Source organism: Schistocerca nitens, chromosome 9, assembly GCF_023898315.1.
Source record: "Schistocerca nitens isolate TAMUIC-IGC-003100 chromosome 9, iqSchNite1.1, whole genome shotgun sequence".
In the NCBI taxonomy this organism is placed as follows: domain Eukaryota; kingdom Metazoa; phylum Arthropoda; class Insecta; order Orthoptera; family Acrididae; genus Schistocerca; species Schistocerca nitens.
In genome coordinates this window covers 423,423,539-423,437,909 of record NC_064622.1, presented here as the reverse complement: position 1 = coordinate 423,437,909, position 14,371 = coordinate 423,423,539, and the positions used below count along the sequence as shown (strand labels likewise).

Sequence of the window (14,371 nt, the reverse complement as noted above, 5' to 3'; positions counted from 1 at the left end):
TGGCCAGCTTCACACGTCCGTCCACATCAAACCCACCAACAAGCAACAGTACCTTCATTATGACAGCTGCCACCCATTCCACATCAAACGGTCCCTTCCCTACAGCCTAGGTCTTCGTGGCAAACGAATCTGCTCCAGTCCGGAATCCCTGAACCATTACACCAACAACCTGAAAACAGCTTTCGCATCCCGCAACTACCCTCCCGACCTGGTACGGAAGCAAATAACCAGAGCCACTTCCTCATCCCCTCAAACCCAGAACCTCCCACAGAAGAACCACAAAAGTGCCCCACTTGTAACAGGATACTTTCCGGGACTGGATCAGACTCTGAATGTGGCTCTCCAGCAGGGATACGACTTCCTCAAATCCTGCCCTGAAATGAGATCCATCCTTCATGAAAACCTCCCCACTTCACCAAGAGTGTCTTTCCGCCGTCCACCTAACCTTCGTAACCTCTTAGTTCATCCCTATGAAATCCCCAAACCACCTTCCCTACCCTCTGGCTCCTACCCTTGTAACCGCCCCCGGTGTAAAACCTGTCCCATGCACCCTCCCACCACCACCTACTCCAGTCCTGTAACCCGGAAGGTGTACACGATCAAAGGCAGAGCCACGTGTGATAGCACCCTCGTGATTTACCAACTGACCTGCCTACACTGTGAAGCTTTCTATGTGGGAATGACCAGCAACAAACTGTCCATTCGCATGAATGGACACAGGCAGACAGTGTTTGCTGGTAATGAGGATCACCCTGTGGCTAAACATGCCTTGGTGCACGGCCAGCACATCTTGGCACAGTGTTACACCGCCCGGGTTATCTGGATACTTCCCACTAACACCAACCTGTCAGAACTCCAGAGATGGGAACTTGTCCTTCAGTATATCCTCTCTTCTCGTTATCCGCCAGGCCTCAACCTCCGCTAATTTCAAGTTACCGCCGCTCATACCTCACCTGTCTTTCAACAACATCTTTGCCTCTGTACTTCTGCCTCGACTGACATCTCTGCCGAATCTCTTTGCCTTTACAAATGTCTGCTTGTGTCTGTGTATGTGTGGTTGGATATGGGTGTGTGTGCGAGTGTATACCTGTCCTTTTTTCCCCCCTTAGGTAAGTCTTTCTGCTCCCTCTTTCCTTACGAAGCAACCATTGGTTGCGAAAGCTTGAATTTTGTGTGTATGATTGTGTTTGTTTGTGTGTCTATCGACCTGCCAGCGCTTTCGTATGGTAAGTCACATCATCTTTGTTTTTAGATATATTTTTCCTGCGTGGAATGTTTCCCTCTATATAACAAAGATGATGTAACTTACCAAACAAAAGCGTTGGTATGTTGATAGAGACACAAACAAACACAAACACACGCACAAAATTCAAGCTTTCGCAACCCACGGTTGCTTCATCAGGAAAGAGGGAAAGATGAAAGGATGTGGGTTTTAAGGGAGAGGGTAAGGAGTCATTCCAATCCCGGGAGCAGAAAGACTTACCTTAGGGGGGAAAATGACAGGTATACACTCACACACACACATACACACATATCCACCCGCACATATACAGACACAAGCAGACATATCACTTGTGTGTGTGTGTGTGTGTGTGTGTGTGTGTGTGTGTGTGTGTGTGTGTGTGCGTGCCCGCGAGTGTATACCTGTCTTTTTTCCCCCTAAGGTAAGTCTTTCCACTCCCGGGATTGGAATGACTCCTTACCATTTCCCTTAAAACCTACATCCTTTCATCTTTCCCTCTCCTTCCCTCTTTCCTGATGAAGAAACCGTGGGTTGCGAAAGCTAGAATTTTGTGTGTGTGTTTGTGTTTGTTGTGGTCTCTATCAACATATCAACACTTTCGTTTGGTAAGTTACAACATATTTGTTTTTAGATATAAGCGCTGGTAGATAGACACAATAAAAAACACACAAACACGCACACAAATATCAAGCTTTTGCAACCCACGGTTGCTTCATCAGGAAAGAGGGAGGGAGAGGGAAAGACAGAAGGATGTGGGCTTTAAGGGAGAGGGTAAGGAGTCATTCCAACCCCGGGAGCGGAAAGACTTACCTTATGGGGAAAAAAGGGACAGGTATACAATAGCGCGCACGCATGCATGCACGCACACACACACACACACACACACACACACACACACACACATATCCATCCGCACATATACATATATATATCACTTACTCTTGCCCAGAAAGGAATCCAGTATTCAGCAATGCATATTTTCAAGAAGTTACCAGCAACCATTAAGAGCTTAGTTTCAGACAAGGCACAATTTAAATGTAATTTAATAGAATTTTTGGTGGCCAACTCCTTCTATTCCATCCATAAATTTCTCAACAGGTGCAGTAGACCATTTTAATGAAAATTTATTATACTTCAATTTTTGACAATACTTGACTGTAACAGCCAAGTAACTATCTACTGTATGAATGATGGATGTATGGAAAGCAGATGTAAGTCTTAAGTCTGTAAATAGTGGAAGCTAAATTTTAAATCTTGTACATAATTTGACTGTTCTTAAATGAGGATCATTGAAATGAATAATTTACTTTAATTTTTGACAATACTTGGTTGAAATATCCAAGTAACTAGCTGCTGTGTGGATGGTGGATTTAATGAAAGCAGATGTAAGTATTATACTTGTAAATATTAGAAGTTTAATTTTAATTCATGTACATAATTTCACTGTTTATTGACTGAAGATCATTAAAATTAATGAAACAAGTTTTCCTAATTACATTTTTGTAATGTGTTTATCTGACATGTTCTACACCCAGGAGGGTGAGTCTATGGAATGAATAATTAATCTAATATAATCTAAGAAAGGAGTTTACAAGTGGTACACAAGTCTCAAAGTGTGTAAAGATGATGTTGAAGGTGATGATGACTGTGGATGCTCTAGCACATCAGTTACTGACTGCAATGTGGAAGCAAAGAAAATGGTTCTTGAAAATCACCTAACCACCATCAGAAAGGTTGCTGATTATGTGGACATATACTTTGGCTCATGTCAAGCAATTTTATTGGATGTTTTGGGCATCAAAAGCGTAGCAGCAAAGTTTGTTCCAAAACTGTTGAATTTTGAGCAAAAATGACATTGTGTAGACATTGTTCAGCAATTGCTGAATGAAATCGACAATGATCCAGAACTTCTAAAGAACTGTCTGATGAGCCATGACCAAACTAAATTTGACAAGTCTGATCACCATTCTTCCCATTGTTTTCTTCGATTACAATGGGATAATACATCACCGCCGCTCCCACTACTACTATAACTACTAACATAACCACCAATGGCCATTAAAATTTACTTACAGATAGGTATGAGTCTGATGATCCATGTTCAGTTTTTGCCCCACCTCTGTCACTTGACTGAATTTTTTCTCTCATTTCAGGAATCAAAATTTCCAGGGTTGCTTTTGCAGCTTCTGATTTTGCTTGTTTTTTGCTTGTCCCATATCCAACTCCATACTGCATGCCATTTATTGATACTGTAGCTGAATAGGGTGTACCTGCATTTTCTATAAGATAAAATAACAACCTAAGATACATGAAAATAAGAAAACTCTTTGTAAATTATTTGTTAATCTTTATAACAACACATTGACAGAAGATTTCACTAGAATTTCAGACACCTCAGCTCATGTTATTAAAACTCAATCTAAAAATAATACTTTTTCATATCCATTAGTTGATGAAATTTACTATTAATAATTATATAAAAATTCAAATAAATAATTTCAGGTTGTCATTATATTTCTCATTACTACTACTACTACTACTACTACTACTACTACTACCACCACTATTATTATTATTATTGTTATTATTATCATCGTACCCATTACTGTTACTACTACTTCTACTATTACTACTATTGTTGTGCTGTAATTCAAGCATCTAACACAGTAAACACAAACTGAATGTCCATTCGGACAAAAACTGAGATGATCGTAATTACAGACACTCGGTTTAAAAATGATCGTAAGAAAATACAGCTCTTGAGTACCGTGACAGATGATTTTCATGCTTACCTCTTCCTTGAATTAACAAAAAGAATTAGGTAAGTTTCAGAAATGATTACCTAGCTCCTTAAATTTGTAAGAAGGTTGCTTCTTCAATGCGTGCTGGACATACTCGTGAAGAATACAAACATAACTCTTTCCATTTGGATTCATAATCCACTCTTTCCTTGGATGACCATTTTCTCGACAGCCTGTAATAGTATTGATGGTATAAAAATCTCTGTAATATTTTCGAGGGAAAAGCAATTACAACAAAAATTTCACACCCTGAAATTTTAACATAATGACTACTCACCAAATCCGTGAGGCGCTGAGCAGCAGATATGCAATTAGAAAAGAGTAATAAGCTGCTTCAGAGACAACAGAAAACGACCTACTGCCATCTCATAGCACCGCAAACCAACATGTGTGAGTAGGCTGCTGGGCTGATATGTGATATGGGTGGTGAAGACAAGTGCTGTGTGACAGGGACAGGAAGGGACCACAGAGCAGAGCATTAGGCATATCATTCCATGTAGAACATGCAAATGTGTGAAGTAAAGGTGGGTCTCACTTATGCAGGGATGCTGACGAAGGGTGGGTTGATTCTGAAAGAAATTCTGAGAGAATAGTATAGGGGAAAAATACAGAGTGCATCAAAGGAGATAAGAAAAAGATAATATGGGTGAGTGGAGTAAACCTGGAGTATTCAACTTTAATTCCAATTCTTTTGTCTGTTTTGATGGGGTTTGGATTGTTTAGTGAGGATTTGCTTGTTTATATTTTGTAGCAGAGGAGCCACATGTGTGAATCAACTACATTAGAGACATTTCTTAGCATGAGATGAGGCATGACAGCTGACCATACACCTCTAGAATTTTTGTGACAAATAGGCTGAGAACTTTTTGGCACTGTGATTGCACATAGATAAAATAATACTGGGTCAGGAACAACAGAATTTGCAGGAAATATCTGGGAGGGTAGTGAGAGGCCAGTTGCACATTCTACAAGATATTCAAAATAAAAGTAGCTATGAGGAAATCCTTACAAAATATTAGTGGGATATCAAGGGCTGTTAAGGAGATCTTAGGGCACAAGGAAGTGGTGCAAGAGAGGTAAAATGGAAGATTAGATTAATACTAGTTCCATGAATCATGAATACAATATTTCGTAATGATGTGGAACGAGTCAAATTTTCCAATACATGACATAATTAAGTTAATTTAACAACATACTTAAGTTAATATAACAACTTTTTTATTTTTTGTGTTTTTTTATTTATTTATTTTTTTATTTTTATTTTTTAAATATTTTTTTTTGTTTTTTTCTTAATTTATATCTAAAAATTCCTCTATGGAGTAGGAGTAGTTGTCATTCAGAAATTCTTTTAATTTCTTCTTAAATACTTGTTGGTTATCTGTCAGACTTTTGATACTATTTGGTAAGTGACCAAAGACTTTAGTGCCAGTATAATTCACCCCTTTCTGTGCCAAAGTTAGATTTAATCTTGAATAGTGAAGATCATCCTTTCTCCTAGTATTGTAGTTATGCACACTGCTATTACTTTTGAATTGGGTTTGGTTGTTAATAACAAATTTCATAAGAGAGTATATATACTGAGAAGCTACTGTGAATATCCCTAGATCCTTAAATAAATGTCTGCAGGATGATCTTGGGTGGACTCCAGCTATTATTCTGATTACACGCTTTTGTGCAATAAATACTTTATTCCTCAGTGATGAATTACCCCAAAATATGATGCCATATGAAAGCAATGAGTGAAAATAGGCGTAGTAAGCTAATTTACTAAGATGTTTATCACCAAAATTTGCAATGACCCTTATTGCATAAGTAGCTGAACTCAAACGTTTCAGCAGATCATCAATGTGTTTCTTCCAATTTAATCTCTCATCAATGGACACACCTAAAAATTTGGAATATTCTACCTTAGCTATATGCTTCTGATTAAGGTCTATATTTATTAATGGCGTCATACCTTTCACTGTACGGAACTGTATGTACTGTGTCTTATCAAAATTCAGTGAGAGTCCGTTTACAAGGAACCACTTAGTAATTTTCTGAAAGACAGTATTGACAATTTCATCAGTTAATTCTTGTTTGTCAGGTGTGATTACTATACTTGTATCATCAGCAAAGAGAACTAACTTTGCCTCTTCATGAATATAGAATGGCAAGTCATTAACATATAATAAGAACAACAAAGGACCCAAGACTGACCCTTGTGGAACCCCATTCTTGATACTTACCCAGTTTGAGGAATGTGCTGATCTTTGCATGTTGTGAGAACTACTGATTTCAACTTTCTGCACTCTTCCAGTTAGGTACGAATTAAACCATTTGTGCACTGTCCCACTCATGCCACAATACTTGAGCTTGTCCAGCAGAGTTTCATGATTTACACAATCAAAAGCCTTTGAGAGATCACAAAAAATCCCAATGGGTGGTGTTCGGTTATTCAGATCATTCAAAATTTGACTGGTGAAAGCATATATGGCATTTTCTGTTGAAAAACCTTTCTGGAAACCAAACTGACATTTTGTTAGTACCTCATTTTTACAGATATGTGAAGCTACTCTTGAATACATTACTTTCTCAAAAATTTTGGATAAATCTGTTACAAGGGAGATTGGACGGTAATTGTTGACATCAGATCTATCCCCCTTTTTATGCAAAGGTATAACAATAGCATATTTCAGTCTATCAGGGAAAATGCCCTGTTCCAGAGAGCTATTACACAGGTGACTGAGAATCTTACTTATCTGTTGAGAACAAGCTTTTAGTATTTTGCTGGAAATGCCATAAATTCCATGTGAGTTTTTGCTTTTAAGCAAGTTTATTATTTTCCTAATTTCAGAGGGAGAAGTGGGTGAGATTTCAATTGTATCAAATTGCATAGGTATGGCCTCTTCCATTAACAGCCTAGCATCTTCTAATGAACACCTGGATCCTACTATATCCACAACATTTAGAAAATGATTATTAAAAATATTTTCAACTTCTGACTTTCTGTTCGTAAAGTTTCCATTCAATTTTATGGTAATACTGTCTTCCTCTCCTCTTGGTTGACCTGTTTCTCTTTTAATAATATTCCAAATTGTTTTAATTTTATTATCAGAGTTGCTGATTTCAGACATGATACCCATACTCCTGGATTTTTCAATAACTTTTCTTAATATAACACAGTAGTTTTTATAATGTTTGATAGTTTCTGGGTCACTACTCTTTCTTGCTGTCAGATACATTTCCCTTTTCCGGTTACAAGATATTTTTATACCCTTAGTAACCCATGGTTTGTTGCAAGGTTTCTTATGAGTATATTTAACTATTTTCTTGGGGAAGCAGTTTTCAAATGCATTTACAAAAATGTCATGACATAAATTATATTTTAAATTGGCATCAGGTTCACGGTACACCTCATCCCAGTCTAACTGCTGTAGGCTTTCCCTGAGATTTGCAATTGTTAAAGCGTTGACTGAACGTACTACTTTGGAGGACTGTTTAGTATTGCTGAATGGAGCTATGTCATATATTGTAACTAGCTGTGCACCATGATCAGAAAGACCATTCTCAACAGGCTGAGCATTTATCTGGTTAAACTTATCTTGGTCTATAAAGAAGTTATCTATCAGTGAGCTGCTATCCTTTACCACCCGAGTAGGAAAATCAATAACGGGTGTCAAATTGAAAGAACCGAGTAATACTTCAAGGTCATTTTTCCTATTACCCTCTTTCAGAGAATCTACATTGAAGTCCCCACAAATAATAATTTGCTTCCCCCTGTGTGACAGATAGCACAACAAGGAGTCCAAATTTTTCAGAAATAGATGAAAATTTCCTGATGGGGACCTATATACAGTTACAATTATAAATGTGCCTTTCTTTAATTTAAGCTCACAGGCACATGCTTCTATATGTTTCTCTACACAAAACTTTTTTGTTTCTATACTCTTTGCACAATGATAACTTTTGACATATATGGCAACTCCTCCTTTCTCCATATTTTCTCTCATCACATGTGCAGAGAGCTTATATCCACTTACATTTACCTTATCCATTTCAGTAACAATGTGGTGCTCAGACAGTCATAGTATATCTATTTCATTCTCAGCTTCTAAATCTTCTAAACAAACCAGAAGCTCATCTACTTTATTCTTTAAACTCCCAATATTTTGTGAAATATACTTACATTATTTTTAATTATACTTTTATGAGAACCTTTCCTTATTCTAACATTTGCAGTACTCTCCTGTCTGAGTTTCTCATTGTGCTTAGGCCTAGTTCCTATACCAGTGGTCACATGGTGTTCAGAGAGGCAGATTATGTCAACTGGGTTGGGTGACTTTAATTCATCAATGCAATTACCTAGGACTGAGATACAACTTGGTGGAGATAAAATTTCTGGTGATTGGTGAAAATTTATAATTGACAGCTGTGATTGGTGAGCCAATGTGCTAGAATTGTGCTGTTTAATTTCTTTCCTAAACTGAAGATTTGTTTTAATCCTGACCTCTCGTAGAACTTGACATCTTTCTGTCTTACCTATCCTAAAAAAGGTACTGCTCCAATACCTGTAACCACTGGTATTTTATTATTCATGGCAGTGCCTCCCCCCCTTAAATTTCCTGCTATTACCCCAGCCAGTTTCCCCTTCCCTTTCCTGTTGAGATGTAGGCCATGCCTGGTATAGTCCCACCTACTGAGAGAATCAACAGGAACCACACCAATATGGGCCCCCGCACCCGACCCAAGCAGCCGTTCCAACTCCAAATTAACTCTCCCAACAGAAGAGTTCAAATAAGTACACTGCTGGAATCAGTAAGTGGGACAGGAAAAGAAGAAAAAAAAAAACAAGAAGAGGGACACAAAGATGAGGAAGCCAAAAGGCTGGTGAAAAAAATCTAAACAACATTGAAGAGCAAACATGTGGATTAAAACAAGAGACATAAGAACAGAAAAAGCATAGGGAACAGCCAGCAAAGAACTCTGAAAAGAAACAGATGCAGACATACCAAACTGTGAAGAAGGGCATGAAGAACTACAATTTGCTGATTTTGGAATTAGCACATTATTCAATGCAGTTGAAAACATTTACAAGATACAGAAAATAATTGCATAGTTCTGGAGGCAGGGGATTATGTTAAGCCTAGTTTACACGACGACACTAGGTTGCAGGCAACTGCACTACTGGTCACTGTGCATGCGCGCCAAGCGTTTGGGCAACTCGTTGGTGAAACTGAACACTTTCGGCGTGTTCCAACTTTGGCGACACTAGTTTCCTGAGTTTTGAGGTTGTGTGTGTTCGTAAAGCATAGACAAACTGAAATATGAAGTGGGGATGGAGAATAATGTTAGCTTTTTGAATATCTATACTTTACACAGGTGTTTGTGGGATTTCAGTGATGCTGATTACAAAAATATGCAACATATTGCTGCCGCTGAGACCGTCATGTGCAATTATAATTTAAATTGTTTGACAATACCTGAGCTGCAGGGCAAAATTTATTGAGTTAGGAGCACATATGCAACTTGACAGGAGGGAAGGCTATACAAATTCAAGAAGCTGCATTCTTTATTCAATATTAATCTATTTAAAATGTTGCTGCAGTGCTCCCCATTCACATATGTTAGAATTTTGAAATATTGCTACTGTACAGATCTATCTTCAAGAGAGTAGTTCATGTGGCCTGCTTCTAATAATTATTGTTGCTAATATTAATAATTATTACTGTTAATAATGTTAGTGAAATAGCGTCATCACCAACTAAAACCATATCTTATAGCATACCGAGTGTTCTCAATTGTAATGCATGCAATATGATACGTAATTTCAGTTCTGGCGACAGTGCTTCATGCACTACAGTACCTTTATTCCTTATTGCATAATTAACTCTATTTAGAAGTAATGTAAATGGTTCTGGTGACATTATAAGATAATTAAGATAACTTCTTCCATTATAAATTATTTCAGCAAGGATGCTGAGCAACCAAGCTAATGTCTTTTCTTCATCCAGTCACGAATCAAAACACGTTTCTTATTTTTTTCCTTGTGCAGCAATTCCACACAACAAGCTTTAACTCCATCACAACTCGTGCAACGTGCAGCTGCCAAAACTTTCATTTCAGACACAACTCAGGGACCCACAAAACGATGAAACTGATGTGTACACTGGTGTCGCCGTGTCTACAGTCATATATGAAACCACTTGCATGCAACACATTCCAAGCAACGTGTGGCGCAACCCAATGTCGTCATGTGAACTAGGCTTTACTGAAGTTTGAAGAGATGCTAAACATGTGCTGATGTTGAAATACATAAATTTAAAATTGTGCACAATACCAACTGAACAAAACATAGTAGCCTGTGGCTACAATATCAACAAGTAACAACTGGAATTGATAAATTCATACAAACAGATGGGTGTAACAATTTGCAGGGATATGAAATTGAACAATCACATAGGATCAGTCATTCATTTGTAGACTAATAGGGACATGCAAAAATTCGGCAAAGCAGATTACCTATGTGACCTATTTTAGAATATTGCTCAAGTAGGTAGGATTTTTCATCGATACACTTTGCACAACACTTTTCTAAACATTATATTTTATCACTGAAGTGTTTTTCAGAAGGTCTGTGAAATCCTCAACTACAGCTCCACTGATCTTTTCACAGACAGATAAAATTTTTCAACCATAAATTTCCTTAGATGTGGAAATAAGTAGATGCCAGTGTGTGTGTGTGTGGGAGGGGGGGGGGGGGGGCACTTCAAATCTGTACTAGGCTGGATTTTCTGACAGTCAGTACTTCAAATCCTCCGTTTTCAAAGCAGCTTTCATTATTCCAATGAAAGTTGACTTTTTTTCCTGCTTTTTGCAACCTATGCTCTGACACACACACACACACACACACACACACACACACACACACACACACACACACACTTACTTTTTCACCCAGTTAGTCCAAAAGCCTTGCCCAGCATTCATGAGTTATTATTATTTTACTCTTTGCAAGCAATAAAACAGGATTCATTGTACCAGATAACATTAGCAGAACCTTTCCAGCAGATGAAATTCTACTCATGTTTCCTTAAGCAATGCCACCAACTTCTGTTTGTTTTTTTAATGATGCCAATATTACTGAGACATATTTTCTCTCTTATGCTACGAGGGTCACTCTAAAAGAAATGCACACTATTTTTGTAAAAATACAGTTTTCATTCCGCATGTGTGAAAGTTTTACAGTGTGTAGATGCATCCTCCCTGCTTGTTTTCAAACTTAGTTCAACCTGTGGCGCCGTCACAGCATGTCTTCAAGATGGCTGCTACACTAGATGTTTGTCAGAAGCAACATGCTGTCATAGAATTCCTGTGCTGTGAAAACGAGGCAGTGGGAATATTCCACAAGAGGTTGGTGTATGGAGATGCTGCTGTCAATCGCAGTACAGTTAGTTGGTGGGCAAGCAGGTTATGTGATGAAAAAGGGCTTGGCAATATTGAGGATTGTTCTCACAGCGGCAGGCCTCGTACTGCACACATTCCAGACAATGTGCAGAGTGTTAACGAATTGGTGCCTGCTGACAGATGCATCACAGTGAACGAATTGTCATGCTACGTTGGGATAGGAGAAGGAAGTGTTTGCAGAATACTGAAAGTGTTGGTGTTAAAAAAGGTTTGTGCCACGTGGGTTCCCAGGAAACAAGAAAAACGGTATGCAGCGAACTTTTGGAACAGTACGAGCTCCATGTTACTATAATCTCTTTGGGAAACTGAAACACTCTCTTTGTGGAACAAGGTTTGAAGATTATAATTCCCTTGTGCACACTGCCAAACAGTGGCTCCAACAGGTTGGTCCAGAATTGTACTGTGTGGGTATACAGGTGCTGGTTCCAAGATGGCATAAGGCAATTGAGAGGGATGGAAATTATGTGGAGAAATGAAAATATTGTTCCTAAGGGATGTATCTAAACACAGTAAAACTTTCAAACATGTAGAATAAAAGATGGATTTAAAAAAAAAGTCTGCATTTCTTTTGGAGTGACCCCCGTATATGGCTGCATCTATCTTGCACAAACCTTATCCATATTAAAAGTTTCATGCACAATATACTTACTTAACTTTCTGAATCTTGAACCACCAAAGTAAACAACACTATTCCATTGTTGCAATAATAATACGAGAGAAGTTAAGTTGCTACTCACCATACAGTGGAGATGCTGAGCCGCGATAGGCACAATAAAAAGATTCACACAAACATAACTTTTGGCCATCAAGGCCTTTGCCAGCAGCAGACACGCGAAGGCGCGCACACACATACACACACACACACACACACACACACACACACACACACACACACACACACACACACACACACATGCACACACACAAGTGCAACTAGCACACACATCAGCAGTCTCAGAGAGCTGAAACTACACTGCAAGCAGCAGCACCAGTGTACGATGGGAGTGGCGACTGGGTGGGGGTAAGGAGGAGGCTGGGGCGGGGAGGGGGAGGGATAGTATGGTGGGAGTGGCGGATAGTGAAGTGTTGCAGTTTGGACGGAGGGTAGGAGAGAAGGTGTGGAGGGGAGGGGGGAGGGGGGAGGGAGTAAGTAGCGGAAAGGAAAGTAATAAAAATAAAAATTAAAAGATTGGGTGTGGCGGTGAAATGACGGCTGTGTAGTGCTGGAATGGGAACAGGGAGGGTCTGGATGGGTGACAACAGTGACTAACGAAGGCTGAGGCCAGGATGGTTACGGGAGCATAGGATGTATTGCAGGGAAATTTCCCACCTGCGCAATTCAGAAAAGCTGGTGTTGGTGGGAAGGATCCATATGGCACAGGCTGTGAAGCAGTCATTGAGAAGAGGGGTATCATGTTTGGCAGCGTGTTCAGCTACAGGTTGGTTCACTTGTTTTTTGGCCACAGTTTGTCGGTGGCCATTCACGCTGACAGACAGCTTGTTGCTTGTCATGCCTACATAGAATGCAGCACAGTGGTTGCAGCTTAGCTTGTAGACCACATGACTGGTTTCACAGGTAGCCCTGCCTTTGATGTGGTAGGTAATGTTAGAGACTGGACTGTAGTAGCTGGTGGTAGGAGGATGTATGGGACAGGTATTGCATCTAGGTCTATTACAGGGGTATGAGCCATGAAGTAAGGGATTGGGAGCAGGGGTTGTTTAAGGATGGACAAGTATATCGTGTAGGTTCGGTGGACGGCGGAATACCATGGTAGGAGGGGTGGGAAGGATAGTAGGTAGGACATTTCTCATTTCAGGGCAAGACGAGAGGTAATCAAAACCCTGGCGGAAAATATAATTCAGTTGCTCCAGTACCCCCCCCCCCCAACCCGACCAATCAGACTCAACCAAAGACCAACATTGAAACTTGCCTAACTCAGTTCACTCCTCTATCCAACCGTAATCTACCCCCATTAACTCGAAACCACCCCCTGTTAACTTTCCAAAATTTCTAATCCTCGAAGCTTGGCTCACCATCATTCCCCAAATCCCTCAACATGCATACTAACCTTACATCCGCAGAAAGAACCGCAGTCCACCATCTAAAAACTGATCCTGATCTTATAATCCTACCTGCAGACATAGGCTCCACCACCGTAGTTTTGAACCGCAAGGATTACGTGGCAGAAGGACTCTGTCAGCAGTCAGATATTTCCACCTACAAACCATGCCACAGTGATCCCATTCCAGCAATCCAGCAGGCTCTCCAGTCACTACTCAAATCCTTAGGCCCATCCCAGAACCTCTCTCCAGAGTTCATCTCTCTACTTACCCCTACCACTCCCCGCACTACCGCCTTCTACATGCTTCCTAAAGTCCATAAACCCAACCACCCAGGACACCCCATTGTGGTCGGTTACTGTGCCCCCACTGAGAGGATCTCTAATCTCACAGACGAACACCCTCAACCTATTCCCCAGAACCTATCCTCCTATATAAAAGATACCAACCATTTCACTAACATTCCTAATGCCCATGGCCTTACTGCTATCGAACACTACCTTTCCATACGCCCTATGGATTCCAAACCAACAACCTCCTTCCTACTCTACATGACCAACTATATCCTCACCCACAATTACTTCTCCTTTGAAGGCATTACCTACAAATAAATCCGCGGTATGGCTATGGGCACCCGCAGGGCACCATCCTATGCTAACGTATTCATGGGCCATCTAGAGGAATCCTTGCTAAAAACTCAGAATCCCAAACGCTTCACATGGTTCAGATTCAATGATGACATCTTTGCTATCTGGATTGAAGATGAGGACACCTTATTCACATTCCTCCAGAACCTCAACACCTTCTCCCCCATTTGCTT

At 39.8% G+C, this 14,371-nt stretch overlaps 1 protein-coding gene across 2 annotated transcripts in view; it reads right to left on the bottom strand.

The window, feature by feature from the left end:
* LOC126203570 (microprocessor complex subunit DGCR8) overlaps positions 1–14,371 on the bottom strand; it is a 237,318-nt gene that overhangs the window by 72,558 nt on the left and 150,389 nt on the right. For both annotated transcript variants that reach the window (XM_049937896.1, XM_049937895.1), the window contains 2 exons: positions 4,086–4,217; positions 3,317–3,522 (listed from right to left, as the gene is read on the bottom strand). In XM_049937896.1, the coding sequence (XP_049793853.1) occupies positions 3,317–3,522; positions 4,086–4,217 (338 nt within the window). The remainder of the gene's footprint in view (positions 1–3,316; positions 3,523–4,085; positions 4,218–14,371) is intronic.